Source organism: Egretta garzetta, unplaced genomic scaffold, assembly GCF_000687185.1.
Source record: "Egretta garzetta isolate BGI_Z169 unplaced genomic scaffold, ASM68718v1 scaffold975, whole genome shotgun sequence".
NCBI lineage: Eukaryota > Metazoa > Chordata > Aves > Pelecaniformes > Ardeidae > Egretta > Egretta garzetta.
Window position 1 is genome coordinate 242184 of NW_009259633.1, and position 18635 is coordinate 260818.

At 50.9% G+C, this 18635-nt stretch overlaps 1 protein-coding gene across 1 annotated transcript in view; it reads right to left on the reverse strand.

Annotated features, from left to right (window-relative positions):
* Positions 1 to 18546, reverse strand: part of PPIP5K1 (diphosphoinositol pentakisphosphate kinase 1) — a 47682-nt gene extending 29136 nt beyond the window's left edge. Inside the window, 18 exon segments of the mRNA XM_035893985.1 lie at positions 272 to 454; positions 1213 to 1334; positions 3445 to 3573; positions 3957 to 4118; positions 5018 to 5066; positions 5529 to 5604; positions 6023 to 6109; positions 7587 to 7688; positions 8139 to 8260; positions 9283 to 9444; positions 9731 to 9832; positions 10841 to 10995; positions 11228 to 11313; positions 12226 to 12316; positions 12405 to 12600; positions 14198 to 14372; positions 14673 to 14842; positions 18375 to 18546. Of these exon segments, the coding sequence (XP_035749878.1) occupies positions 272 to 454; positions 1213 to 1334; positions 3445 to 3573; positions 3957 to 4118; positions 5018 to 5066; positions 5529 to 5604; positions 6023 to 6109; positions 7587 to 7688; positions 8139 to 8260; positions 9283 to 9444; positions 9731 to 9832; positions 10841 to 10995; positions 11228 to 11313; positions 12226 to 12316; positions 12405 to 12600; positions 14198 to 14344 (1971 nt within the window). The 5' untranslated portion in view covers positions 14345 to 14372; positions 14673 to 14842; positions 18375 to 18546.
* Between the last annotated feature and the right edge of the window lie 89 nt (positions 18547 to 18635).

An 18635-nucleotide genomic window follows, 5' to 3' on the forward strand; every position in this document is an offset into this window, starting at 1 on the left:
ATGCCGACAGGACCACAGAAGGGTTGGTATCCAAAAGATCTGTCCACACGTGCACAGAGCACAGATCTAGAAACTAGCAACTGAGGATTTTCACTTGCAGAAGGGCAGGGGCTGTTAACCTGCCCTTTCCCTTCTTAAGTTCTGTTTATATCCTGTAATTCTGACCAGAATTGATCTCAGACTAATCAAACTACTGTTCATGTCAAACCACTGGAGCAATGCTGCTCTCCTTCCAGATACAGGGATCAATAAAGCCATGCAGGTGTTTTACCTTTTCATAATCCTCTTCACAGAACGCAGCATCCTTCTGCATGATTTCGTGCAGTCGTGCCTTCACTCTGTGTTGACAGCTGCTAAGGGAATCACTGTCGCTGTCCAGGAGACCATTCATATTGGCACTTTTCACCATTTGCACCAGGATGGGGGTCAGCTCTCCTTCCAGGGCCAGCAGACCCTAAAGCAACGCAGGACAAAGTTTCAGCCATATGCAACCCAAAGCAACAAACATTCCTGGCGGTTTCATGGCCTTCAGTCAACCTGAGTGAAATCTCAATTGTTCTTGAAGAGCAGCTTTACAGCCAGAGCACCTGCAGTCATGACTCCAGCATGCTTACAGAGCTGCTTGAGGCTGAAGGCCAGCTCTGCCTGCAGCAGCCCTAGATCTGTCTGGGCAATTGCTGAGCAGCCAGGTCAGTTTGCTGGAAAATGTTGATACAGCAGAGGCTCTGGAAAACAGCTAAGGTCACCACCAGATTCCCCTTGGCTCAAGCTTTAACTGCAGATGAGCCTTGTCTCCTCCCAACCCCCACCCCATGCTGCACCAAAGACATTTCATCCCCTTTTAAATCCAGCAGCCAAGGAGTAACCCTTCTGGCTGGGCAGCCATCCAAGAAACACTCATGTCGCAGGCAATTAATACTCAGCAACAGGCTTGATGTGCTCGAACATCAAACACCAGCAATACACCATAAATAACTCCTTCTCCAGTCAGAGTCCCATCCTGGCAGGATGCTAGAGATAACACAGACGTGCAGCTACTCTGGATTGCCAGTACAACCCCGGACACTCGCTGTTAGCATAGCACAGCACTGCCCTCCCAGCAGAGAGGGGGAAGCTCTGAGGCTTCCCCATCACCAGAGGTTTTCCTTTAGAACTTGCATATTTTAAGACTAATGGAGCAGAGCTAACAGGGGCCCAGAAGAGAGGAAGGACCTTTGCAAAAGCTGCCGCTGTCATCTGAACTCGTCCCTCATCCGAGGCGTAGATCTTGAGGTCATGACGGTAGGTGCTGTGCAGCCTGAGCAAGCCACATCCAGGGAAGCCAGCATAATCACCTGGGACACAGGACAAGTTCAAAATTAATACTCTGACACCTGCAAAACTATCGGCCAAGTATAGTGCTTTAGACAACACAATATTTTACTGTAGTAACAAACTTATGTAGAGTATCAAACATTTTCATAGACAGCATTTAGGCTGCTCCAAAACAGACAGCTCTAGCCATACGCGAGGACTGGAAATCTGATTCAGGCTTTGCTTAACTTGGGAGGGTTCATTTTGAGGAAAAAAGCAAGCATTCACCAGTCATGCCTGACACTGCCCAAATTCTGCAGCCACCCTCTCTGAGCAGCCCGTAGTTGTTCTGCAGGTCTGAATACCCCTGTGCAGAATAAAGATGCACAAAACCCCTGCCTCCTCCTACTTGTTCTCTGCACAGGAGCAGGTACTGCTGCCATCAGCACCGCGGGCAGGGGGGCACCTGGCTTCCAAAGCATACCCTGTAGAGCTGCAGTTATCTTGCAGCACAAAATGCTGGTTTGTTTATAATGGTTGAGTCAACCACAGGAGCCAGATCAGTGATGGGAGAAAGCAACTCATGCAGTTCTTGAGCCTGACCCTCCAAAGACAGTGCAGCAGTGACTAATTTGCTGCTGCCTGCAATCCCATGATGATTGTGCACAGTACCCAGTCACATCGCACGAGAAGATGGGAAAACTGCTCCCTCTGAGCTGGGAGGAACACCCTGCAAGATGAGGACAGACACCAGCAGAAGTCAGCTATGCATCTGGACAAAGCTGCCACCCACCAACTGCTACCCAGGAGTGCAGCATCTCACTGCAAAGTAAGATCTCTCCCTCTCCATGACTGACCACGTGAAGCAGAAGTCTCCAAAGCCATGACTCAGAAGGACTGAAGTCACCTTGTACATGCTCAGACCATGCTCCACTGTGACCAAGAGGGCAGCCACTCGGTGCTCACCGCACACAGAGCGGTCATTCAGAACTGGCAGGGACCATAGCTTAGGGCTCAGGGCAGCTTGCTGGTAACCGCACTCCACTTGACTGGCGCTCTGCAGACAGGCCTCTGCCCTCAGGTTTTGGCTCATTAAGCTGCCAAGCTACTCCCTGTACTTTCACTGGAATTGCCTCTCCTGCAGTCTTCTGGTCTCCCCAGTCTCTTGTCCAAGTTAGTGGCTGATCCTCCTAGCTCTGGGCTTCAGAGATCCACAACAGCACCAGGAAGTCCCCAGCCTTTCTAACTCACCATTCCCACCTTCAGGAATGGCACCCGGGCCTTGTCATGAAGGTCCCCTGTCTGCTGCTGCTCCTCCTCCTTTAGCCTCTGTGCACCGACAGTCGGCTACACTTGCTGACACCTTGCAATCAGCAACACCATTGCACCGATTTTTTTAGCAAACATAAGGATAAACTTCCCAAAAGATGAAAAAACTCTTCCTTATTCCTGAAGGAAATCTTCTCCAATCCAATTTAAATTAGCTTAATTTGAAATTTAATTAATTAAATTGAATTAATTAAACCTACACGTCAAAGGTAAGCAGTATCCAATACCAGTCTCATCAGATCGATACAGAAGCAGTGCACTACTTCTGACTCTTTACCTGGATGAAAAAGGCGATCTCAGCCTTCCCCCCGCTTCAGGCTCTCGTTGATCTGGGTACACGCTACAAGCTTTTCAGAGTCACAGAATTACGGCAGAGAAAATATGGAGAAATTACCTTCCTATTCTCTGTCTCGAGGCAGAACTATCTGTGTTCGAGAGAGAAACTTCCTGTTCTCTACATCTGACCTAGATTCCTCGTTAATCATACATAAATTCTGAATTGCATTTGCTGCATCAGAACATATCTCATCAGAACGGCTTCTTTTCTGAATGCTGGCACGCGGGCTGGAAGAATGCTGTTGTGCTCCAAGACAAACTGAAGTCTAACCGCTGCAGCAGACATCTCTAGCCAGCTTGGGGATCTCCGAATTCACTTCAATTATTTATCCTTACCAAGTCAACTCAAACGAACAAAACCAGCCGTGACCCAAGTCACACAGCCCACAGATGCCTGAGCATCCCTCATGCCGGTGATCAGTCACCCGCGCTGGGCAGCCTGGCGTAGTCACAGGGCAGGACCAGAGATACGTGGACGAAGCTTACCTTGGCCACCAGGGTACATACAGCGAAAGGCTCGCCCCAGCTCTTCCGCCTGGACTCTTCCTGCTGGCGTCAGCTCTCCACCCCACTTCAGCACCAGGAGAAGGGAGGGGGAAGACTCTCGGCGAGCTTCTAGGAGACAAACAGATACTCACTACATCAGATCTCAAAGCTGAGCTTGCGGGCGTAGAGGAGGGCAGGAAGAAGCCATTGTCATCAGCAACTTGCAAAGCGTTCTCAACACAAGCCTGACCCAAAATCCCCAGGTAGGGGGATCCACTTGAAGGTATGGGCTGACACTCATGAAATGGGACGCGTAAGCCCTATGGCACCACCCAGGGTATATGGGTACACTACGTTATGCATCACTCCAACCCTTCGTATGATGTGAGCCAAGATAAGATATGGGTCACCAGTTTTGCTTGCACGTCCAGAGACCCATGTAGGCAAGATAGCTGCACGCACTCTTGAACACCAGGCTTTAAGATCATGGCAGCAACATCAGGTTTCTTTACCTTCATCTTCACTTGCAGCTTTTGGGTGTCCATGAGGCAGATAGGTCAGCTGAACCTTACGGTTAATGCCAGAAAAATGTCCGTACCTGTCACAGGGAGAGGGGAAAGAAATATAAACAAATCAACTCCACTCCCCCTGTAAACAAATCAACTCCACTCCCCCTTTGCCCACAAGTCCCCAGGCGGCACCCAGCAAAAACACAGCACAGGCAGGAGGCTTCCCGCCGCGACGCCAATCACCACGGAACCTGAACATTTTTGCCATCTACCTGTGACCTGGCACGCACCCCCAAAAAAAGCCAAACAACTCCCCCAAATAAAATTCAAAAGATCCATTTACTTCCCTGCTCTTCAGCTGACAGCACTCTCTGCTCTCATACCCTACCAGGACTTTAATCAACCTTAATTAATTTCTATCTACATTGTTAACAAGTGAATTAATGAGATCACAGAAAAAAAAACCCCAAACCAATCTGCCAACCGCTCTGAGGATAACGACATCTCTAATGAGCAGAAAGAGCAGGGCAAGGAATCGTAGCAAAAATTCATCCTCTGTGCTCCACAGACACGGCCTGGATACAGACATGGCCTGTAGGTGCCACAGCTCTGAGAGGAACTCTTCCTCTGTTTCCAAAGTGCCAGCACCACCATATTGCCTTTTGTTTCAGCTGTACGCAACCTAAGAGGACACAAACATCTTTTCATGTTTTCCAAGCTCCTTTGTGTTAAACTTTTGGCACCAAGACAACCTTATTTAAAGCAAGATTTGTTCCAAATTTATCAAAATGCTTCGTATCAAGTGTGGTCCCTACAGGCCTCAAGTTCCTCTGGACACACTTGAAACAAGAATCAGCAGTGGTTTTGATGCCAAGGAGAGAACACTAAGCGCGTGGCACCTTTCATGTACAGCTGCTAACAGGGGATGGAGGAGGCCCCGAGCTCAGGGAAGCCAGCTGGCCAGGACACCAGCAGCACAGCTTGTTTCTACACCGCATGCTGACGCGTGGCTCAGACAAACTCACGGTGCCCCAAGACAATATCCCGTACATCCTCACAGTCACTGTGGGTTCCCAGGTCCACCACAAGCTGCCGTGCAATGTCCAGCACTTCCTGTTGGAGAGCAGACAGTCTCAAGCATCCAGCAACTCTGCCTCAGACTCACCACTGGACTCTTGCAAGGACTCCAGACAGCTTCACCCAGTGTCAGGTCCACACAGGCACTCGTCGGAGACACGTCATTTCCCAAGACACAGCTCAGGCAGGACAGACTCTCACACCGCAGTTTGCTTCATCCCCACCCCATGCTCCAGCCCCATTCAGAACCAGGCAGTGCCTCCAACTGCCCCACACCCTAGCCTGGGCCCATCTTTCACCAGAGGCAACCACAACAGATGGGCAAAAGCTGCATCAGGTCACCCCCATCCCACAGCCTTTGCAACAGCCATGAACAGTTTCCATTCTGCTCTCACACCATCACCCAACTGAGCGTGCGTGGGGTGGGGAATGAGAAAGGGAGCGTTTGTGCGACACACCGTCACCCTTTTGAGTAACCCCAGAGAGGACTCCCCTCACCTGTAGCTGCTCTGGTTTCTTCAGCTTCAACTTCCCTGTCTTGTAGCCATCATATTTCTCAAATAATTCAAAGAACCTGAACAGACAACAAAGAACCCTGATCCATCTTCTGCTGTTTCAGTGCTACAAACACCATCATCCCTACATATGCACTCTCCAGGGAGAACCAGCAGGCCCCCTGGCTCCTTCCTGCGCTTCAGAAATTCTGAGAAAACCAAGTGTTTCCAGATGCAGGAAAGGAAGCCGTCATGAGCGGCACTTCCCATTGCAGCACCTAGCAGGCCTCCACTCTTTCTCCCAGGGCTCACACAGAAGGTGCCAGGATCTTGATGGGGAAAGGGGTCTCCCTCATCTGGGCAGAAAGCATTTGCTTGAATGGAGCCAGGAAAAAGCACTGCCTCCCAGGCATCAGCCCCTCTGCTCCTCCTCCTGATCCAGAAAATGGGCCCTCTTCACCTCCCAGCAGCGCAGCATCTTCCTGCCTTGACTCTTACCGGGGATGCTTGACTTCCATCTTCATCTTCTGCTTTGGGGTGCGATCTCCATGACGGATGACTGCAATAACACAACGAAGCTCCATCCTGGGGAAACATAAGATACACCTGACAAATTTGCCCCTACACTCCGGAATTGCCACCAGAAAACAGTTTCCCACTGTTTCTTCAGTTCCTTCCTTTTGACAGCTGCTTTCCTCATCAGTGGCAGAACTCCCAGATGACACTGGGCACAAGTGCCAAGGCTGTAAAAGCAGTCAAAGTGCTGCAGACACTACCAGGTCATCTGGTTTCCTATCAGGGAAAAGCACTACAGCACCACGCTACAATAGGCAGAATGACATCTGCAGCAGAACAGACCGGGCTGGATGTTACAGAATCTACAGAAACAGCATTTTGAATTACGCCAAGCTTGTCTTCATGCCCAACTCGTGTAATGCTCACAGGACCACTTCGAGAGACCCAGGAAAAAACAGCGTGGTTCAGAAGAACGGTTATGCAGCTGGGGTCCTGCCTTCGAGCAAGAGCTGTACACAGAAAGGTCCCATAGCACTCAGCCACCCGCAGGAACCAGCCGTTGGGCTGGCTAATTTCAGAAGGGCTACACCAGTTTGCTTTTTCAGATACTACAGTACCCAACTGTTTCTTACAGGATCCCAGCGGAACGGGGATCGATCCTGTCAGTCTCACTGTCATGAGGTGCCACTGAAGCCTGCAGTCCTGTCAGCTGTGCAGTGTTTGTGTTTGCATCATTTTCTGAGCGACCTCGCGGTAACAGAAAGATGAATACATACTCTCAACGTACCTTTGCTGTGGCACCTACTTTCTTCGCTTCCTAGAAGTGCACAAGTGTGCTGAGGATCACAAAGAAACTTTTGCCTTTGGTCTTTTAGCCTTATGTGGCAGCAAACCGTATCAAATGAGGGTCTGCCAAGTGTCCAGCTAACACGAATACTTCAGCCAACTGTTTTCCACCCATTTCTCTGGCAGCTCAACACACGTTCTCTCTGAGTAGAATCATAGAATCATAGAATGTTTTGGGTTGGAAGGGACCCCTAGAGGTCATCTAGTCCAACCCCCCCGCAGGAGCAGGGACACCGCTAACCAGATCAGGCTGTTCAGAGCCCCATCCAACCTGGCCTTGAATGTTTCCAGGGATGGGGCCTCCACTACCTCTCTGGGCAACCTGTTCCAGTGTTTCACCACCCTCACTGTAAAGAACTTCTTCCTTAGTAGCAGCCTACGGAACAGCGAGCCAGCTACAGCAATGCCCTGATGTTTCCTGTGATGATCAAGAACTTGGGCCTTCTGAAAGCCACATGAGCAGCCTATCTAATCCCTTCAATGACCGCTCGTCTGCATGCAAACCTATGACTAATTTACCACCTGCCACCCCCTCCGCGTGCATGGCTAAGCCTTTCCATCGGCATTTTGGGGTTGCAGCCAACACAGCAGCTGGAGAACACCACACTGCTGGGTGATGTCTGTCCCTTGGACAGCGTTTGCACTTTGTCCCTCGTGTAGCCATCACCAGCATTCTTTTGAGAAGAAGGCAGGTACTCACATGGTGCCTGAAGTTGTGGGGACAATGGGAATATCTTCTGCCTCTGTTGGGATGGACCAGGGAATGTGAAACTGGGGAGCCAATTCCCGCATGATTATATTTCTGGAAGAAATTAGAACAAAAAAATCACAAGAAATTCCATTCCCTTGGTTCTCCACCTCCTCCTTAGTGGTCCAGCTGGCAGATTTGAAGAGAGCCCCAGAACTTCTTCTCACCTTCCTCACAGAGACATCTATCACACCAGGGACTAGTTAGGGCACCCCAAAGGGACACCAATTTCCCTCACATCACCCATACTGCAGCCGGACTTAGCATCCAGTGAAAAGTCCCGTGCAAGGCACATCTAGCTGTGGACAAAGACAGCTAATGCCGACACAGGCAGGAGCTCCAGGGGCTGAAAATAATTTACTCATTCCTCCCAGGATCAAGCTTTCCCCTGCTTCCCCACATGAACCACCCGCAGCCTTCTCTGACATACTGATCAGGGCTCCACATGCATTTTACTTTGCTAGGAGTTACCTTACCCGCTGACAAAACTTGAATTTTACGTACCCGAGGATTTTGGCACAGTCATCGTAATACTTCATAGAGTTCTTCACAAAACTGAAGCCATTCACATCGCAAACGAAAGAGTGGCCGTTTGCCCGCAGGAGGTCGAACCCGCACACCGTTTGCTGCATGAGGAAGCAGAGGACAGGGGACTCAGGTGTGTGGCGTGGGACAGCAGCAGCGCAGCCGAGCGGGGCGCGCACACAGACCCAGCCAGCATACGCTGCCCAGTTCAGCTCCGCTGGTGCTGCAGCCGCCCCCCACTCTATGCCCACCTCGTGAGCCTTGAAGAAGTGTGAAAATACTGCCAGTAGCCAGCAGTAATGGGCTCTGTAGGGGGACTTTTACACCCTCACAGCTCTGTCAGAGGCCCAGCCCACGAGCCCCTTGATTAAGCTGTCAGGGCTGCCCCCCTACCTCCTGGAGCTCTAAAGGCTTAAGACAGCATCTCCCGGCTCTCCTGCTCTTGCCTCTAAATCCCACCATTTTGAACCAGACTGACAAGCACAGACAATAAGTGGTGCAGGCAGACATGCATCACTATGTGGACAAAGCTACAAGGGAGAACAGGCCCACAGCTGTATCAGCACAACTGCACGGGCACAGATCGCAGCGGGGGCCAAGTGCTTCTTCTGCCAACACTGCTGAGCATGTCGTGTAACCATACCTCACACACTCACTCTACCGACCTGTAAAACAGAACACAAATGTGCACCAAAGCCAGATCAAAAATAGAATAAAAACAAAAAAAACACCCCACAAACCAAAAAAAACCCAGAAGCCCAAGCTTTCCACACAAACACAACCAGGGAAGAGTAAAGGTGGGACGAGCACAGGTCAGATGGACAGCAGCATGCTCAGAACCTGGTATTAAATGCTCAGATGTACACTGGCCACCAGCCACCTGCCAGCACAGAGGGCGTTTGCTGCAGGCCCTTCTGCCTTCCCAGCCACTTCTGACCAGCAAACGGCCCCAGCCAGCAGGGCCAGCTGCACCCAGCCAGCAGAGATGGCAACCGGCATCAGGCGTGGAGGACTGACACACCGGAGACACATCGGGTTAACAGATCTCAATATTTAACACTGACCATGATTCGAATCAGACATTCGTGGAGTATCCTGCTTGCATAGGAGAGAAAACACAGACCTTAAAGGCTACGCAGACTTTCCGGGCAACCAGTTTCTCCATGGCAGTCAGCATGACTGGGTAACGGATTTCTTTCCCTTCACTGTCCCGCTCAACCTTCCCATCCAAAGCAGGGGATTTGCGAGCCTCCGCATGGGCATAGTCCGGCCCAACGGTGTACACCTGGGGAGAGAAATAGTTACGCCTGACATGACCACCTAGACCAACTGCAGCTTCCAGAAGGAATCTCTACTGCAGACACAGAGACAAGACCATCAGATGGCCTCACGGATTCCTCCCCTCATGACCTACAGAACACCCGCTCCCTGCTTTGGGGTCCAAGCTGCACAGTCAGCACCTCGCAGCTTAAACAAACGCTGCAGAATCTAAGTAGGACTAAGTAGGTCTGCCCAACCTGCAGCCATCCCAGGCCTGGAGAAGGACAGAGCTGTTTCAGGCTTTTCCTTACCTTTACATCAGTGCCATCTGTAGGCATGAACTCCTCATAGATGTACGAGCCTGTCTTCCTCACGCTGCTCTCTGGGGAGTACACGCTGCTCCGGCTGCCAATCTGAAAGCACAGAACAAACACCCCAGGGCATGGGGCTCCTTCTCTTAGGTGGAAGGACAAAAAGCCTAAGTTTCATCCCATATGTAGAGAATTAATGGAATGCCTCTCTGAACCCCCCCACTATCACAGCACACTTCTTACGGAGGACAAAAGAAACTCCAAAATGCAGACAGTAGGTATGGCCTTCTCCAGGCTTTACAGAGGAGAAAAGTTATTACAGACCATCAGGTTGACTCCAATCACTACAGGGCTATGGAAGAAAAACCAACCAGTGGATAAAGGCCTGGAACGTAAGGGGCCTAGCTAATAAGTAAATGAAAATAAATTGTGACAAGTGACAATCAGACTGGTTTAACTTCCTTCTAGAACAGTTGCCTGATCTTATGGACAGAGGATGATGTTGTTCTCATTCGTACTAAGGCTTTGGAGACAACCTCTAGTGGCATGCCCATAGGTTAGCTAAGGAAACAATCATGTTAAGATTATTAATGGCGGATGCATAACTGATTGGAAAAGAGATATAGAACAGCTATTAACTGTTTGCTGGCAAAGTGGAGGAAGCGAGTAAGGGCAGATTCCCTGGGGAACCTAGGAATAAACAGTGCATTTATCACATTGGCAAGCTACACTAAGCTGAGAAGAGCAACAACAATGTTAGAGGACAGGAATAGAAGTAAAAAAAAAAAAGTCATCTTGATAAACTGAGGAAGTGATCTGGACAAAACAGCATGCAATCCATAAAGGACACAGCCCTCCGTGGCTGCTAGGCAGGACACAGGTCAAACAGAAGATGGGGAAGGCAAAGTCAGCACTGCCACTAAAATCTGTCCTTCTGCAATTCCCAGGTAGGGGGGGGTTGAGCAGAAAGTTCTATGAAGGTCTAGATTTCCCCAACGCAAACCCTTCCTTTCCCCTTCACCGGCCCCAACGCTCCCTCCTGAAGTCACATGGGTCTCAGAGCCGCAGACCTGTTGATTCTAACACCAAAACTGGAGTCCCCATCCTCACCTTCCGAAAGAGCCGCTGGCTGCCCCCACCTGCTGACGTCGGGTAGTAAATATACACATTATGGTCTTCAGCACTGACTGGCTTCTCTACAAAAGGCTTTGGGAAAACAGCTCCATTTACCTCCACGTGGTCCTCTCCTTCCACCAAGTTGCACTCTGAAGACAAAGCACAGCAGCAGCCTGTTAGGAAAGGGCGAGACAGCCCTAGAGCAGAGCCAAAGCCCTTCAGTCCCAGCCAGCCGGTTCCGCTCTTGGGACCTTTGTCCGCAAAAACCAACAGACTTGTGAATCAGTCCTCTTGAAGCCAATCATCAGTACCTGTTCTCTGCAAAATATCTTAAATAGTACCATATGTGAAAATGGCTTTCAGTAGGTCCTGGACACTGACCTTCTGGCCTATCAGGGTCTCGATTGAGCACAGCATAGCGGGGCAAGTCTATTCCCTCTTCTTGAAGGATCCGATACACTTCACGCCTGTAGAGGACAGAAATGGTGTCAGAAGAGTCCAGAAGGTCCTCAAAAAAAAAAAAGCCTCAAAACCGAGTGCAAATACTTCTCAGCACATGCTCTCCAGGTAGGACTGCATGCCTCCATCCTACTCCTGACAGAGATGCCCCAGAGTAAATCTCTACCTGGCCTAAACATGAATATTCATTTACTAGCGCATGCCCAATCCTCAGCAAGAGACCCAGCAGAGGCCACCTACCCAGATCTGCCCTCCCGAAGGGTGCCAGGTGACACTAAGCTGCCCAACGCCCAGGCCAGGCAGATGCAGCAGAGCCTCTTTTCATCCTGTGTCAGTGGGGAAACCGCAATTCTTCCACCATAGCTACCCCTTGGGGTGCCAGTCAGCACCCCCAGGAACACCGCGCACGTGGTTTGGGGTCTGGTATGAGCCCTACCCATACGCAGCCAAAGCAGTTTGGCTGTGTGCACTGAAGTACGTGACTGCTGGTGGCCTCTACCAAGAGCTGACCAAGAAGCCTCTTGAAGTATCTGACCAACATACCCTCCTCTGAACCTGACCTGGCCTTGCTCCCTATATCTGTCCCAGAACCCCATGCCACTATTTGGCTCTTCTACTCAGAGACTTTGTCTTAGTCATGGCACTCTCATTCTGCAAGACCTCTTCCACCCTACTCCATCTAGCCATTCCTTACAGACATTTGCACCAGACAATGAAACACGTCAAGTCTCAATGGCTTTACCCCCAAATCTATTCCCCTCCATGTTTTGGAGAAACAACCCCTAAAAGCCACTGCTAAGGTCCCCTTCCTCCCCACCTCACTCACTTGTGGCCAGGAAGACAAAGTTGGCAGAGCATGCTGAGGAGAGGAATCGGACAAAGGAAAAGGGAAGGGACTTTAGTGGATCACAGACACCTACCTGTCCTGGATGTAATATTGCATATCAAGGTCATTAATCAGAAATGGCTTGCACAGCTTGGCATAAGCAACCGCTTTATCCAGGGGGAATCCTGAAATACAGGGCGGGGTGGGGAAGAATGAGTGGAAGCTCCCTTGCCCAGATCTCAAGGAGGCTAAGGCCTGCCACAGACTTTTTACCTTTGGAGTGGAACGATATTAGGCAGTCACAAGAGGGCCAGTTCTCCACCGGTTCGTTCAGAATAACGTCTTCCCCCATAATCACCACTGTGATATACTCAAACTTGCACAGACGCTCCAGAATCTGCGTCATGGGCTTTGACTTGGACTTTTTGGTCATGGCACAGATTCCAACCACAATCTGCCGTTCAGGTGGCTAAGGGAAGACAGAGATCAGTTTAGTACAGCGTCGACTGCTTTACTGAATGTAAACTCCAACACTGTAGAAACGCAGCAATGCAGAACAAGCAGGGGTTTTCTCCGAACCTTATGCACTCATGGCTCTTGCTAGACTCAAACCCATACACACTGCCAGCCCCCACCGGAGTCCACTGAGGGACACCATTAAGGAGCAGCCCAAAACAACCGCGTCTCTGCCAGGTAATACATACCTCCTCCTTTTACTAGGCACTACTGCTAAGGTCAGAAATAAGTATCTGGCACCTGAACAAGCAGCAGGGACTGGAATCCCACATCATGTTCTCTGGCCCATAACTCACCATGACAGTTAGTGGACTTAGGCAGGCTCAGAGAAGAGCTGCAAATGTTTTATAGCAAAAAAGTGCAGGAGCTCGCTCTGTCTGTCTTTCCTGAGAGGAAATGATGGGGAAATCCAACAGTAAGCGGCTATGAGTAGAAGAGAAACAGTACCAAGTGCTCTTCCATACATCTGACAAAGGTACAAGATCCAGTGGGATGAGTTAAGTTGTGTAAGCCAAAACAGAAGGCGTACATTCAAAAAGCATTGGTAACCGTAACAGAGGAACGGGCTAAGGCCTGTGGTCAACTTCCCGTCGCCATCTAGAAACCCCAGACTGGATGTTCTCCTGACAGATTAATTCTGGCCCAAGCGAGATTAAACACAGTGAGATCTCCTGAAGCGAGACGCACAGGACTGCAGGTTACGTGGCACAAACAACTGTGCCTTCAAACTGTAAGCTGAGGCCTTAGAAGTTACTGCACTGACTTGCAAAGCCAAGATTCCCCGAAAAACAACATCTGGGAAGAGAAAGGGTTTCCAAATCCTTCACCACACCTGACAAATAGCTCCTTGCTGAGCATCAAGGCACACAACACTGTGTGGATTTGAAGGAAGCCCACGGGGGCTCACAGGGTCGACAACCCACTTGCAATGGAGACTCACGGTGCAGAGGCAATGGAAACGACCGCTGCTCTGGCGTGTGGTCCCAGCAATTCACACTGCCAGCAGCAATGTCCCTGCAGCATCAAAGTCCCAGGTCCAGAGCAGCAAACACAACATTTAAAACATATATTTAAAATATAAAACACTGAATAGGGGCCAAAACCAGTCAGGAGCTGGAGATCATTCTCCTTTCTGCACCCTGTTCCTGGGCGTTACAGAAAAGAATAAATGCTTCCTTTCTGCAGACACACCTCTGCCCTTTTCACAGGTCCCAGTTTTCCTTCAAAAATTTCCCTGGTGAAACAGGAATGTTTACAGGAGCACCAGGGTTAGGTTGCTAAGACAGAGAAATCCGCTACTGTGCCTGAAGATGACCTGCAAGCAAAGCGGCTACGATTTACTGCCACGTGAGGCAGCGAGTATGGCGCATGCCAGCGCAACCCGTGCCGTCTGAAATGACATTGCCCTTCCCCGGTAGGTGGTCACAGCCTGGTGCCACGTCCCCTGAAGTCCTGACTGCCTGCAGCCTCAGCAGCAACCACGCAAACCCTGGCTGAGACCCAGGAATCCCGCACAGATGCTCCAACCCAGAACACCGGGACCTCCTTACCGACTCCTCCTCTTCATCATCTTCAAAGAAATCGGTTTCGTCTGTCTTCATGTTTGATCCCAGAAAGTCTGTCTCATCATCCCTGGAACCGACAACAAACCTGGGAGTGGAGTTCTCTCCCTCACTGGAGGTCGTCAGGGACGACATTGCAGCTTCGGTGGCCGACCATCCCGCTCTGGAATCAGAATGTGCAAAAAGGGATAGAGAAGGTCAGACGCAGGGTGAGCCAGGGGCCGGCTGCGCTGCTGGAGGCAGGGGCTGGCAGGGAGGGAAGGGAGCGGTCTGGCACGAGTGGGCGAGCCCGGGGACGTGCTGCCCAGCACAAAAGGAGGAAGCAGGAAGAGACCCTCAGGGGGAGAGGGGATCCGGGATTCAGGATCATTTCAGATAGGCAGCTCCACTGTGCAATTAACCCCTTTGCGCTGACAGGGAGAGGGACGGCATCACTGCCAGCGCTGAAATCATGTAAACCTACAGTGATGCATGCTCCAAGCCGCTGTCTGAATCACGGACGGGGACAGTGGACACTCTCGCAGGCTCGTACACCCAAAGACATCCACTGGGACTCCAGAAGTTAGGATGAAGCTTAGCAAAGTCACTGGCACTGTCCAATCGCCAATTTTCATCCTTTCAGCCCAAGACGACCTACAGTAACAGAGAGAACGGTTTGAGAGGCACGTGAGTTTGCGGGGAGGAGGGAAAAGGAAGAAGTGACAAACCTAAAAAAAAAGGAAAGAGGACACAGAGGAAGCATCGGCAACGGTCTGGGTTGCGGGTCAGGGCTTCTGGGTTTGCAAGCTGACTCTGATTTACTCTGCGACCAGGGAAGATGATTATTGGGATACAAGCTATGCTTTATAAACACCAGGAAAGGAGCACGTCTTGCACTGTCACCTACAATAGCAGCACCATCTGCCACAGAAGCGACAGCATGAATGCACAGCACGCGTGACCTGTACACACCGAGGACACGGCTGTTCGCCTCTGGCCGCAGCTGCACGTGGCATACATACCAAGTGATTGCCCTTCACCAGGTTTCCCCACACTATAAAGTGGTGAAAAGCATTCCTCCCATGTAAGCGCGTGCAACCTTGAGAAGAGGACATTGCGAACACCTCGTGTTATTAAATACTTCCTAAAACTGGACACGAGACACTCCCTACCACTGCTTCTCCTGCTCTCACATGACTTCCAGCATTCCCCAGACTGAGGGCTGCGGTATTTCCTCCTCTTTTGAGCATGCTTCCCCCAACAGCCAGGACACCGTAGCAGACTAGATTGCCACATACAGCAGGCGGGTCCCAGTCCTCTGGCAGCTCTTCTGCACACCCAAACGCCATCGGCCTGCTGCCAGCACGGTTTCATGGTAGGTGAGAATGCCCTCACCAGGAACACCGGAGGTAGACTGCCTTAATCCATTTGAGCGGGGTGGGAATGGGCAGAAGGAACAAACACACAGAGCAATCCAGCTGCTTGTGAAATCCCCTTGGAAATAAGGGTAAAAACAAAGCATGCCCCCACGCGGAAAGGCTGTGCGTGCTCCCAGAGGGACGGGAGATGTAACAGGCAAGTGCTCGGAGAAAGCGCTGGTGCATAAGCGGCACCGGACGAGGCCCCAGCCCACGCTACCAGGCACTGGTTCGACAGCAAGCCCGGTGGTTATCACGCCGGATCTGCTGGGCGAGCTGACACCAACCCAACAGAAACGGGAGAGGTGACACAGCACGCCCGGACTTTGCACCTACCGCACCGAGGACGATCTCCTCTGCCCGACTCCCAGCGCACGCCGGTCTTTCACTTGTGTGCCGAGCCCAGCGCTGCCTGCTTCCAGACAAGCCTTGAGGCACAGTGCACACCCCGCGCAGAAACGTGTCCCGATCAGCAAGAATTAAAGCTGTAATTCACCATCAGTGCTGGCCGCTGGTGGGAGAGACAGTGCTGGCAGACAGGGCTATGCAGGCGTTTTACTGTGTGCTCCATACAGCCCCCTACTTCCACACGAGGACAAGAGTGGGGTTCCCGATGTGCCCAGGAACCGCTTTCATTCCTGTACCCCACTGCCTCAGCATGCCAGCACAGAACAAGACCTTAGCGAGTACAGTATCAGCTGATGGCTAATGATTTAATGAAGTAAACCATGCAAGAGGAGGAGGAGGGTTGTTTTCTCCAATCTCTCACTCTCCCCTCCCTCCTGGAAAAAACAGATCAAGCAGCAGGAAAACCTTTGCCCTAAGAACTAAGAAAGCAAGGAGTTCTCTCCATTCCTACTCCTATCCCAGAAAAAAAAAGCCTCTGCCTTGCTCTGTAGCTGTCCCTAGAGGACATAACATGCCAAGCTTGAACCAGGTAAAAACCTAGAGCCTCACTGAAGCTGGCAGCCGCTTGCAGGCATCCCCTTGGTGGTAACAGGAAAAGCCTCACGGTCTCAGGTTGCTTCTGGTGTGGGGAAAGGGAGAGGGTACAACCCAAACCTTTGTTAAGCTTCTCTTTAAAGTAGATCCCTTATCTGACTAGGTTTATACCAAGAACGACTACAGATTCCTAATGAAACAGAACTTTTAGTTACAGGCATACCTAAGGCATCTAAAACGCAGACAGACTCTCTTGCTCTCAAAGAGAGACAGGCAAGCAGGGCACTGCTCTGGTATCAAAGGCATCAGCAACGTAACCCAGGTTTTGCCACCACACCCGAATCAGCGCTGGCACTGGGCTGTCACAGAGCTTGTGCACCAGGAGGGTGGCAGCTTCCCTTACAGCACCGGTACCAGCACGGTTCCTGCGCGGCACTCAGCCCACACCACCACCGCACCGGTACTTCTTTTCCTCAAACCCAGAGCTATGAGAGACGCTGGCAGCATGCGATGCTGACGGCCCCGTGTCATTGCTTCCCGAGCTAACAGCTCCTAGAGGTCACACATCAGACCAGTCCCCGCTTGCTGAGCATGCTACAGGTCTCACCTTTCACTAATCACAGCAAGAAAGTTAAGTGTTGAGTTAATGCTGCTGTCCAAGAGAGACAAAAGCATTAACACAGCTCTGGCACACACATAACAAGAGGTAAAGTTGGTTCTGGCTTTGAGTACAGAACATTCAGGCTTGCTAGGCCCGTCACGGGTACACGAGGAAGCACGCACCAGCCGCTACAGCTAAAGGCGTTCTTGCACTCTCTTCCAAGAAGGGCAGCTGTGATCGGCCACGCAATCACACCGAAGGTTACCGTATTCACCTAGCAGCGGTCAGAAGCTGCCAACGTGCAACCTGAAACTGAGACATAGACCTTGCCTCTAAGTGTCCTGGGATTAACTCAGCTCCATAGACAACACTGTATAGTGATAAGAAATGCGACAGGACGCTGTTTTCCCGTTGCCCAGCAGAGCATTCTGGCGCTGTTCAGATAAGGACGCTCACAAAGTAAAGAGACTTATTCTTCGTGCCCCACTTCTGAGGCACCAGAAATCTCTTAGAGAAGAGGGTATGGTCAGGCCTCCTATTAACTCTGTACACAGTGCGGCATTAACCACTAAAACAGGGGGTTCAGGCATTCATTTTTTGTTTCATTTTGGTTTTTAACCGAAGCCTGTTACAGGTGCCGATGCATGATTTGGAAGCGGAGGGCTGAAGGACAAGGCCTACAGCAACCAAACAAGGCTGATCACAAACTGCTGTGGGCACTAAAACCAACCAAACAACCCAAACAAACAAAAAAAAAACCCAACCCTAAAAGTTTAGGCCTTGATCGGTAAAATACCTTTGCCCAAAGCGTCGCTCCCCTGGTCACAAGGGCTGTTTGTATTAAGGTTAATTACATACTTGCATACAAAAGGTGAAAGCTGTGCTCTTATCATAGACACTTAATTGCTTCAGAAGAAAAAGAACACCTATTCCGGAGTTAATAATTAAAAGCCATTTGGACTTGGTGTATCAGAGAAAGCTCCCCACGTTCCACGAACATCGACATTAACGTGTTCACAACCAGGAAGCTGAAGCCAAGCTCCTAATCGCACAGCTCTGCCCGCGTGAGCGGCACTTTCCGTGACTCCAAACCTACCAACGCCTTCAAGCCCAGACAGAGTACAGCAACGGTGGAAACGTTTGGTGCTTCCGGACCAGGAGCTCCTTCTGCTACACAATGCTCTTTGCAAATTTAGTAGAAACCTCCTGGCTTATCACTTCTTACCTGAGCAAGTGCCAAGTCGCTCACAGAGCAACTGCAGCACTAAGATCAACTCCTCCCTCAGGAGACTGGTTTTAATGAGATTTCGGAGACTGTTAAGTGTGACGCTCCACAGCATCAGGCTTTCCCCGAGACCGTGACTGCTATTAAAGGTCTCCTGGCGACGCAGCCGCGGCCGCCCTGCCCTCCCCTCGCACCCCGGGGCTGTGCCGGGGCAAACCCCAGCCCGCCCGGCTCGGGCGCCTTCCCGGCGGGAGGCCGGAG